We start from the raw sequence: 12,134 nt of genomic DNA on the forward strand, positions 1-12,134 counted from the left end.
GATCGGGCCTCCAGAGCACCAAGCAAATGTAGCTGGAGCAACAAGTCAATAACACTGTTACCGCAACAATCCCCGTCACACTGGTGGCTTTTCCCCCCGACACACACACTCCCAAGTGCTTATTTTTCATGGGTTGGAGGAGAGATGTGGCAGTGAGGCAGGCAGTCATGCTCACATCGGTGTAACTCAAAGGGCCTGGTGTGCACACTTGCTCTTTTTCTCTTTATAAACCCCTTTTTCTCCATTCTGGACAGCTAATTCTGACTTGAACACCGGTTAAACGGTGATTTTTCTCCACGGAAAAAAACTGTTGCTTGAGTCTTTTTTTTTACCAATTATCAACCATTATCTAACTTTCTCATCTCTCCCAGTTCGATCCCTCCCCTCTCTCAGCTTAGACACAGGGACTGGGGAAGCTAGTCTGCAAATTTAATGGAACAGCATGGATTATTTAGACTGACTAAAGCCTCCCTTGTAGTGTCAAATGGGGGGTTGTGGGATGACATTATACCCCTACATTCTCTCTCCCAGTCTCTTCTCCTCTCTCCCGCTCTCTCTCTCGCTCTCTCTCTCTGCTCTGCTTACCTGCTCCGATAATCCGATCTGTACCTGCATGTCCAAACAAGGTGGACCTGAAGGTTCACATAATCCTTAATTGTACAGTGTTACTTCACACCACATTGACAGATGTGCTCCTGCAGGCTTTCACACATATTACTCAACACCCTGTTGATGCGGACAAACACGCATGCAAAATGGCCCTCGCACACATTGCACCGACACTCTGACCTTTGGCTGGCTTAGTCCTTTTATACCTGCAGGACAGAGCAAGGGGCAAGAGTGGCTCGGCGGTCATGAGGTCAAGTTCAAGAAGTGGCTCCTTCTCTTGCTCACCCTTGGCCCTGATGTGAACTCTCATTCTGTCCACAACCGGCATGCAAACGTGACCTCTAACCTCTGGAGACCCAACAGAGGAAACTATAGCTTTGGTTGTTTTCTTTACTGGCAGACTTCCAGCTGTCTGATCCGTTGCAGATTGAAACAACAACTCCAGATGAAGAGAGCTCCGCCTTCCACTTTATTCCCTATTTCACTAGTTTTGAAAGTCATTTGCTGTCATACCCCTGATGGCATTACCTAACCAATAAATGACTCTCGTCCCTTCATCATTCTCTGAAAGAAAATGACTAATGTAAAGACATTACGGTGCACGATCCACATGGAGTGCTCAGTGACATTTATGTGTTTTAAGTGACCTTATGTTGACCAAACACAATATTCAGTTCTCTAGATTCCTCATACATTTTCCATATGCATCAGCATTATGAAAAATAAAAAGGGAGACATTAGGTTTCTTCTTCGTGGAAGGGTTTGACGTGCGCTACAGTCTTTAAAGTCACTTTGATTATAGGTTACAGACTTTTATCATACATTGATGCCGGCAGAGATGCACACTGTCTAGGAAGACTTGTGATGTGAACAAACTTTGTCATAGACAATGTTTTCTTTTTTTATTTAACGGACATGTGAGGGGATGTTTGCAGGCAAAACATGTTTTTTTTGACTTGGCCAGTGCAAACTCTTTGTACATTTGTATAAGAAGAGGGTCAGCCTGTGTGGGTGTGTGTGTACTTCTATGTTCTGTGTGTGTAGATGTGTTTGTGCATGCTGGTGGGCAATATTGCAACATCATCTGGAGACACACAGGATGCAGAACTAAAACCACACAGGACTTGAAGCAAATATTTGGAGAGTTGCTTTAAAACGGCAAACAAACAGCACGCGGATGAGCTTCCTTACCAGCTAATAAAAGGACTCCGATGTAAACACTAATATCCTCAGCGCTGCTTTGCCGTGGAATCCTAAACACACGTCTCTTTAGGCCCAAAGAGTTTAAAGCATTTATCTAATCAATGGTTTTGTTTTGAGCAGAAACCAGTTTTAGGCACCTCACGAAAGGCAACTGTCGTGAGAAGTCCGTGTGAAGATCAGCGTTTTGATTCCAACTTGTATAAAACAGGTTAAAAATAACTATGGGGGACAAGGCAGGATGAGGAAATAGTTGTTGAGGCTTTTCCTAATTAACAAACTTTAAATGATGTTCTCTCCACTCAAAAATACAAATGGAAGTCTTTTGCGTCGTGACAATTTTCACATTGCGAGGCCAAACATTTCACCAGTAAGCTCGAAGAAGTCGGGTCAAATTTCACAACAATAGATTTGGTGTAAGGTGTCAGACTGTGGATGTGTTGCTCCTTGCTTCCCCGACACGAACGCCAACAGAAAAAAAAGCAAATCTTAGTATCTTTCCTGTAAAAGTAACAACAACAAAAACAGCCACTTTGAAAAGTTGTGTCAAGAAAAAAAGCTGTGCAGTAATTAGATAAAGAAACACTCTGTGATGCATAAGCACTCTCTTTCCCCCCCGATCTGTGTCACTATGTTGTACCGGTAACACGGCATGCAGATGCCATTAACCACTGCCTCAGGTGTCCTACGCTCCCGAAGCGCCCCGGCTCCACTTCTCCTGTCTCATTTCCCTTTTTTCCCCCCTTTTCTGCAATGGAGCAGCAGTGTGCACAGATGATTTATGTGCTTTAATGAGATTTCAGGACTGAACAAACAATAAAGATGTATGGACATCATAGCTCTGGATGCCTAGAGGTCTAATGGCTGATGTTACGCCCCTTTTTTCTTTCTTTTTTAAAACCATGGCCAGTAATCGGATCTGCAGCTGGCCCTCGGCCCTCGCACAGTGTGTACAAGGGGGATTTTGTGTTTTGGGAATTCTTAGCAGAAAGGAGAAAATGTGAGGAAAGCCGTGTTATCGCGTAGGAATAGGGACTCTACGTATTCTATAATCCCCAAAGTTGTAATAAAGAAGGCGTCAGTTGTATGTTTGTTTCTTCATAATTAGAATCCAGACATACTGTGAGCAAACACTGAGCACAAGTTGTGGATCTGGATTTCCTTTCCATCGAACATGTGATGACTATGACAGAGCTGCAAAGGGAACTTTGCTCACACAACAAAAAGCTTTTCCTCCCTGATGAGTTAAATATTGACCCTAATGTCTCCACTATTTCACAACTACAATATTTTTATAGTATTTTTAAATATATAATTAAATTATTTTCTTACAGTGTAGTTACCAAGTTTGTTACCATACTGCCGTGAAAACCAGCTCATTATATTACTTTTGTGTCAAATGTTAAAGTAATCTAATTTAACTGGTTTTTTTGACAAGCTCATAGGGTAAATATGATTTTTTTTAAAGTGCTTCTTATCAACACACCCCTCCAGCAAGAATGAGGGGAAGTAGAAACAGGAGTTGAGAAAAGGCGAGAGGAAAATAAGCAATTCTATCTCCTGAATGAATGGCCTGAATGTCCAAGAGAGGGGACGGGAAGAGGACATGGACGAGGATAGAGATGCGGTAGATAGGGAAGACTGAGGAGGGCGAGGGTTCACACCAGGCGGGGGAATGATCTGTGTGTGCATCGAGCACAGAACGCCACCTGTACATCACACCGGGATGAGGAGAAGCTGCAGCAGCAACACAAAATTGCTGCCGGCAAAAAAAAGTTCTTAAAAATTCCAGACACCGTTGAAATGAATTCTCTCTTTCTCCTTCACCTGCTCTGTCTCTTTTCCACTTCCCTCTCCATCTCCTTTTCTCTCTCACTATTTTTTTTTCATCTCTCGCATACTCTTGCATATACGCGCTCTCCTCCCACGCTGAATGTCCTCCTTCTTTTTCACCTCCCTCTCTCCATCCCTCCTCTCCTTTTCGACTTCTTCTCTACTCGCTCTCCTCCTCCTCCTCCTCCTCGCAACACTTTTCTGGGAGAGAAACAGGGTTCCCAGTCTCTGGCTGCTGCTAGCCGGGGTTGTTAACCACCAAATAAAAAATGGATGAACTTGTAGCGCCCCGGTGCTGCTCTCCTGCATTGAGTTGGTAGAAAGAGGGGGAGTAAAGTGGGATCCAGAGAGAGAGAGAGAATCAGGCTGACATGAAATACCTTGCTCAGACCACGTCCTCCACATAAAAACCTGTCCATCTTTTATGTCCGTTTTCTTTTTTGTCAATACAGGTCAAGAAGAGGTTGGTGTCTTTCTTAGGGATCAATAACCTCAACAGAAAATATTGAGAGACTATTTAGTTTCCAAGATAAATGAAAGAAAACAACTTTCAATTTGGAAATCAGTTTTATATTTTGTTAAAAACAAATGTCCAATATTGTTTGAACAGTCATTCCCAATGAGTGTGATTGGAACCCACATGTGGGTCGCAAATATATTTCCAGCGTCTTTTATTTAACATTTATATCTTCAGTACACTACATAGTATTTGATGGTAAAATAACTGATTTAAAGCCACGATCACCAAATAGATTTGAGGTTTATTTACATAAATACTTGGTTTTAATACAAATGTATTGTCTGCACTATAGAGCTGCAATGATCAGTCGAGCCGACCATTTTACAGCAAGAAATGCGAAACATTTGACTGTTTCAAGTTTTCAAAAGTGAGAATTTGCCACATTTCTCTTTTTTTATTTCATTTAAACTGAATATATTTGGGTTTTGATGGTTGTTCAGATGAAGTAAGACATTTGACAACCTGCAGTTGTAGTAACTGCATTTTTCCCTGTTTTTTTTTGATAAATCTGTAGACCAAACGATTCATCCGCATATTAGTCAATCAAACATAAGCCTATTTTACTCCAATGTTAGAAACATTGCTGTCGTGAACAAACCCAGTCATAATCAAAAGATCTCAATAACCTCAGTATTACTGTGAGTTTATCTGACATTTAGATCACAGACTGTCTTTGTATAACATAGAAAACATGAAGGGAAACATGAAGTGTGTGGTTTATGTTCGTGGACATTTATCTATACAGCATTACATCAGGGTGCATGGTTACTAACAGCCTATCGTAGCGTGTGAGTGTTGAGGTGTGGCCAAGTTCTTAAATATTGTTTGTCTTGAGGGAATTACATGATGTTGGAGGCTCTAAATAATTACACTAAACAGCTTTCATTAAAGACCTACTCTGTGTGTGTGTGTGTGTTCATGTTCATCATTTATCTTGAACACCCCCTTGGGGACAATAGGCAAAATATACGTGGCGGGATCAGATCTCTCCAACAAACGGGTCAAGTCATTATCTGTGCAGGGCAACATGAACCCGATCTGATTGTTGTGGATTGTTCTTCCTCGTCTCATTCTCCTGATTGAAGGGTCGCACGTTTCTCACCTTTCGTCACTCAAACTGGATCGAGAGCAGGTCCATCTCTTCTCTACCTTTTTGTTTTGTCAGGTGGCAGATTTGTGTGTGTGAGCCCCAGACCAATACGTGTGTGTGTGTGTGTGTGTGTGTCACACACACTTCTGCGATGAAACATTTATCTGTATTAGTTTGTTATAACAAGTCAATGCATTAGTTAGGACTTACCCCCACCAGCGTTCCACCTCCATGTCCATCACTCAAACCATTTGTGAACACATTGATCCTTCCTTCCCCCCCTCCCCCCCCGCCCCCCCCCTGCCTCCACCTCTCCTTTCCCATGCTGTATATTCCCAGGGTTTGGAGGGAGGAGAGCCAGAATGGCTCAGACAGCCATTGATTTTTATTTTATTGGTCTACCAGTGGAAAGAGGAGGGATAGGGGAGGGCCAGAGAGATGCAACTCTGCAGCTAAGTTTCCTCTTAGTGGAGACAGTGTGTGTCCATGTGTGTGTGTGTGTGTGTTTTGAGGTGGGTTGGGCCTACCTGCTTCTGTCTGTCTGACTGATACTGTTTTTGTTTATGGGGGGGTGGGGGGGTTATCTGTCTGTCTGTCTGAGAGGTGTGTATATGTGTGTGCATGTCCAGCCATCTGTGTGTGTGTGTGTGTGTGTGTGTGTGTGTGTGTGTGTGTGTGTGTGTGTGTGTGTGTGTGTGTGTGTGTGTGTGTGTGTGTGTGTGTGTGTGTGTGTGTGTGTGTGTGTGTGTGTGTGTGTGTGTGTGTGTGTCATTGAAGGGACTGGGGAATCTGGGGGCGCTGGGGACCTGGACCCTACCACACACACACCCCCGTTCCCCCACAAACACACAGCTGAGGTGTATCCCGGTGCTCATTAGAGCTGGTAATAAGGCTGTGCTGCTGGAAGAGAGGGAAAAAACAGGGTGAGGAAGTGAGGGAGGGAGGAAGAGGGTGGGAAGGGAGAAAAAGAAGAAAAAAAACCGGTAGATTTTAAATTTTAATAACACTGGTACGATTTTGTAAATCTTTCCTGACAGAAAAGTCCTCATTATTTTCATCTGTCTCCGAGGAGCCTCTCCTCCAGCTCTGCCTCCCCGGGTAAACGGACTCTCTCCCTCCCGCTCTCTCTCTCTCTCTCTGTCTTTCTTTCCTCACTCCACCTCCCTATTTCTGTCTCTTTTTCGCTCTTGTTTTTCTCTCTCGGCAGCTTTATTGTCCATTTCCGTCCTTCCTGCTTGCTTTATTTTTTGCTCCCCTTTACATCCATCATCTGGACTCTCTCTAACATCAGTGCTGTATATCTGAGCGCGTCCTTCCTGTAAGGTGTCAGCTGACTGGCTGCCTGCGACGAAGGAACACCAGGAGCCAATAGAAGGACCAGTATCATGCGCTGTTATTGGCTGGCGTCTTGCTAACAGTTACTTTTGGTTTGTCTACATATGAGTGGTTGTTTTTTTCCGGATGTGTCCGGGGGGGCTAGAGACAGAGAGAATACTTTGGGATCAGAGTAGTGAGCGGGATAAAGGTAATCCTTCTCAAACTTGGCGTGCAGGAGTGTGTATGTGTGTCTGCATGTCCATCTGCACCCTTGTACGTGCGCTGTGTGCATTACTCGCACATCCCCAAACCTTCCCCTCCACACACACAACCACACACACACACACCTCACCCCCCCCCCCCCCCCCCACCTCTATGTCAAGTGTCAAAGCTGGAGGATGGATCCGGTTTGATAAGTTCTGTTCTGTCTGGCCACGTGTCAGGGTGGGATCAACCATACGGCAGAGGAAAACCATGTTCTTCACTCTCCTACCTCCCAATTTTTTGGGATTTAAAAAAATATATATTTACTTTTTTGGGGGGTTTACCAGAGGGGGCAGGTGTTTGTGGGGTAAGTTTTATTCTAGCTGCTTCTGTTGCCGGAAGAATTCAAACGGAAAACCTGAAATGACTATTACCGCAGCAGCTCATTTGACTTGTGTGCTCATCGTAAAGTGACAGCCTGCAGATATGTTGTCCAGAGGATTATGAGAGCGGCCTGTCCCCTGGGATTTTCCTTTCTCCTTTCATAGACACAACTTGTTATTCGTGACCAGTCGGAAACGGATCAAATGCACGATGAGGGGAAAAAAATCAACTTTATTGTTTTGTCTTTTGAAGTGTTGATTCATATCACTTGGTGACGTTGAAGAAATTAAAAAAAGATCATTTTCCCGGGTATCACCTGTGGGGTGATTAAAGGAAAGTGATGACATCAATACCCTCGCTCCTCAAGCTGTCAGAGGGAAACGCTGCGGCTCCTCTGTGTCACAGACACTATTTCTTAGTTTTATCATTGCAAGTGAATTATGACTTATTGGTGTACAGAGACTCAGTTTAGGTCAAAGTAAGTCTTTTTTAGAATATCTGTCCCCTGAGAAACAGTTCTTGGAATCGCAGCACTGTCATATTCCTTACTGCTTTGAACATTTCACTGTTTGAAGTTATTCAGCGTTGTCTGCCACCAAATCAGACTCCTTTTAATGAATGCGATTTCTTTACAGAACTGCCCCTCCCCCCCCCCCCCCCCCATCCCTCTCTCTCCCTTTCTCTAAGCACCCGGGCTCCTCATCCATGAGGCTAAAACTAACTTCCTGTTCATTTTTCCACCCTGAGGCCTCGCGTCATGCTCTTTTCTCCAGCTGAAAGAGTAACAAACAACACAAAGCGATCTGGATTCTCCCAACACACACACACACACACACACGCGCGCCTCCTCTGGGTATTTGGCTTGGATAAATAATCATTGTAAATAATGACTGTCAATTAATCGGGGGAGACGTGGCCTTGCTAAGCATGCTCTGATTAGTGTTTCAGTGGGATCTCCCCAGCTGGCTTCAGCCAAACATCTGCGCCTCATCATAGCATCACTAATGCTGCTTCAGCTCGCTCCACAACGTAGGCATGTTGCTGGGATTTGCCGCTTTTGGGGGGGGGGGGGGGGGGGTGTATGGTTACACAGCATGGTTTAAGACAGGAGCTTAACTGTTACTTGTGTTGCACAGAACATGGTTCATCACTGTATACCGCCTGACACGTTCATGATGATCCATGCAGTTATTCAGAGCTTCTTACAAACAGTAGTTGTAATGAGCTCGCTGGTGTCGTCCAGGCGGCAACCTCCGGGTCTGAAAAGTGAAGCCAATGCAGAAGTACTTGTATTCTTTCAAATGGCCAGTAGGGGGTGACTCCTCTGCTTGCAAAACATATGTTATAGATGTCTATTAGACTTGATTTATAACTTTAAACATGAGTTCATGGTCTCAATCGCTGGTTCCAAATCTCCTTAAATACAGCGAGATGTTCATTTAGCAAGTTACGGTCCCATTTACAGTGAAATGGACGATAAAGCAGGGTATGGCTACCTTGTGGTTGACGGGTCACTAACAGAGCGTTGTCCCATCTGGGAGATGTCCGTGTTTTCGTCTTACAACTTTAACCCCTTCACACTGTTCTTAGTTCATGAGAGTTAATTGTAACCATTTTGGTCGCCTAAAAATGTCTTATTCAGCGTTCGGTTGTATTTAGCTTCTTGGTTGGAAAAAAAACAAAATGACGGCGGAAATTACAAACTCGAGTCAACAACGGCAGTCAACAAACCAATCGGTGGCATCGCGGTGACTACATCCACTTCTTATCTACAGTCTGCGGTGTTATCCAGTGAAAAGATGCTAATGGTGCGTTACAAGTGACTGGTTATAGTTTTAAGATTTTGTTTTTGTATGTGGCTGGAGAGTCCTTTGTGCAAAGTAGACATTTCTCTGCCAAAAAGCACACACACACACAAAGGAAATGCAACGACGTACACATAAAAGCACTACTGCGATGCATCTTTGTCACGCTTTCGTCCGTGGCCGTGGATTTTAAACTCGGCATCGAGGCTACCGCAGGTCCGAGCTGCTGGACTGCGAGCTCGGCTGGAGGAGGCTGTGAGCTCAGACTTGGGCTTCAGAGGGTAGCGGGGTGACTGAGCAACCAGCCAGCCCCCCCTCCCCAGTGATAAATGGCCACAGCATGGGCTATTCATCTCCTGCTGAGAGAAGTGGACAGTGCCCCCCTCCTCGGCCTCGCCTCCACATGTCAGCAAATGTGATAATTCTCTCATTTGTCAGGAGCAGCGGAGGGTTCGGAGTTTGTGTGTGTGTGTGTGTGTGTGTTTGTCTGTGCCCGTGCATGTGCGGCGATGCAAACTCTGGAGAATTTTTGGGAGCACGCACGTGAGCCGAGTTGAGAGGCCTGTAACTCCTCTGCACACCAGCACCCACTCCCTCTCTCTCCAGCTCTCCTTTCCCAGCGTTGGGTGTTTTTGGTTCAAAGCCCCCACCTTGTCAAGCTTACTTCGGTCACACTGGGAAAATTAAAATGTGCGAAAGAGTGAGTCGTTTTGTGGCAAATTCCATCAGTAATTCAGTGATTTTATTACCTCCAGGAGACTCCTGAGCCACTTTTTTCCTCCACTTTATTGGGCAAATAAAGTTGTAATGCCTGTGTGTTTGTGTGTCATGCTTGTTTATCAGTGTTTTGTATGTTCATATGTGTGTGTGTGCACACATCGGTATGATGTATTTTCGGAGGAGTTTTGGAAATGCCAGTGCTTGTGTACCAGTAAATAGCATGTACGCAGACCTCATGCTGTTAAACACGATAAGCCTCCAGCTGACAGCTGGTCATTTAGTTTGCACGTAAACATGTGACTGTTTTACGTGTTCTCTGTAGAGACACGATGACTTCTGTGAACCCTGCCTGATCTCTCTCGCCCTTTCTCTTTCTCTCTCTCTCTGCAGGATCATCCAGAATCGGGTCCTGGTCTTCATCCTCGGGGCCATCATCCTTCTCACCATCATCCTGGCCACCTATTTCAATCTGCGGGGCCACTGATCTCCCCTCTACACACACACACACACTCCTCCCCTGACACAAATACAAACACACACATGCGTGATTAATAGCGACAAAAGCGTTGTTCTGCAGTAATTAGGACAAATGGTCCCCATGAATCACTGTTTCCCACGTCTGACAGGGAGCTTTTTTTTTTCTCCACCTCTTTCTCCTTTCCTGTTTGCTCTTTCTTTCTCTCTTTCTGTCCCTCTCTACCTTCACTTTCCACTCTTTCTTTCTTCTTCTTCTTCTTTCTTTTCTCCTCTCGGTGTTGTTTTTTTTCTTGTGATGGAGGCGGGTCAAATGTTATTCCTAATGTGTGCTTGCATGAGACGGAAGAGAAAGACACACTTATGTATGTTCGCATGTGCATGACTGACAGTCATGGATCGGGGGGGGGGGGGCCCCACACCGTGTTTGTTATTAACACCAACATGGCGTAGTATGTATGAGCTTCTGTAACTAAATGATTCAGCTCTTCTTCACGCAGCTCCTTACAAAGCACAGAGGTGAGTGCCTTCAGATAAGATATGCTGTTCACACTGCTTCTTTAAAAAGATCAGCCGAGAGGATGCACACAAAACGAGGCTGAGGTCCGTTCAACTTCAGTTCAGTCAATTAAGGGTGAAAGGGTCGCTTCTTTTACAATTACATATGGACATTATGGACATTTCTTGTCATATGTTTTTATTACCATGACGCATACAACACATAAATACAACGCAGAGAAAGTTTCCTTCACGCATTATAACTAGCTTTATATCCGCATTTGGTACAATCCCCCCCGCACCACTCAAACACGGACATTCACAACTCATTCCCGCAGACTCTTAATGTATCTATCAGTGTGGAAAAGTATAGGCGTCGTACTGTATGTAGGCTACTAACCTTTGCATCTACATCATGAATAGTGTTTTGCTCTCGATACAAGTGATTGTGCTACTATTTATTTATAAATGCAATTAACGTTTCCGTGTTAGAACCGTATATTTTATTTAGTTAAAAGCTATTCAGAATTTACATGAACAAAGTGTGTTTTTCTTGATTTTTGGGTGTTCAGTGATTAGACTATGAAATGCAAACTGCACACAACCAGGACCAACAAATGTTTTGTGTTTTAAAGATTTTTTTTTCTTTCTTTTCTTCTTCTGTAAATGGATCTAACCTGTTTTAGAACTGGCACTTTTTTGTTCTATATAGTTCTTGTCAAGATTGTGATGCGGTCCTTGTTTCTGTGTTCACCTGTACGCTGACTGATGATGTGATACATTTGCAGGTGTTTGAAAAAAACAATAAAAAAATGAACGTGTGCGTGAGTTTACTGCTGTTTAATTCTTCAGGGGAAAGCCATTCTTCAGGGGGTCTCGGCAAATCTACATTTAAGAGCATATTTGGAGAATTTTCAGAAGTTGAGATGCATGAAGGAGTGTGCATGTGTCTCCTGTGGTCGTTGTGTTGGGTCCCAGCGAGGACATTTGCTATTCTGTTTCAGCGCCACGGTCTTCATTTTGGAAGATGCGGGGGTGTCAGGGTGGTGAGCCCATGGCCCCACCACCACCGTATCACAGGCCCTCACTAGCCGCAGCGCCGCCGTCTGCTTCAAAGCCTCAAATTAATGGCCAACAAAATAGTGTTCCTCTGACCGTCCCATGCGGGTCCGACCCACCAAGACGTATCATTAAAGTGGAGGACGAATGAAAAAAGGAAGGAAGCTAAGAGGGAGAAGGAAGGAAGTGTACGAGCAAGCATGGAGGTAGGGGGTGAGGCGGGTTGGGAGAGGATGGGGGGGGGGGGGGGGGGGTGAAATCCTTGGCAGTTTGACAAACCTCATCTGGTAATGACCCTCAGTGATTGTTTTTTCACCCAGTGCACACTGTGTGTGTGTGTGTGTGTGTCTGCACGTGCAGCCTACCTACCAGCCGACGTGCTCTCTTCTCCTCTCTTTCTCTCGCTCCCCAGCCCTCCTGC

At 44.6% G+C, this 12,134-nt stretch overlaps 1 protein-coding gene across 6 annotated transcripts in view; it reads left to right on the top strand.

Moving 5' to 3' along the window:
- The window catches only part of vti1a (vesicle transport through interaction with t-SNAREs 1A), a 103,894-nt gene extending 92,434 nt beyond the window's left edge, over window positions 1-11,460 (top strand). For 4 of the 6 annotated variants that reach the window (XM_079293242.1, XM_079293241.1, XM_079293244.1 and 1 more), the window contains one exon: window positions 10,073-11,460. In XM_079293242.1, the coding sequence (XP_079149368.1) occupies window positions 10,073-10,166 (94 nt within the window). In that variant the 3' untranslated portion in view covers window positions 10,167-11,460. The remainder of the gene's footprint in view (window positions 1-10,072) is intronic. The other 2 variants (XM_079293245.1, XM_079293246.1) reach the window with 1 other exon arrangement.
- Window positions 11,461-12,134: the final 674 nt, after the last annotated feature.

This window comes from Melanostigma gelatinosum, assembly GCF_949748355.1.
Source record: "Melanostigma gelatinosum genome assembly, chromosome: 21".
Classification (NCBI taxonomy): Eukaryota; Metazoa; Chordata; class Actinopteri; order Perciformes; family Zoarcidae; genus Melanostigma; species Melanostigma gelatinosum.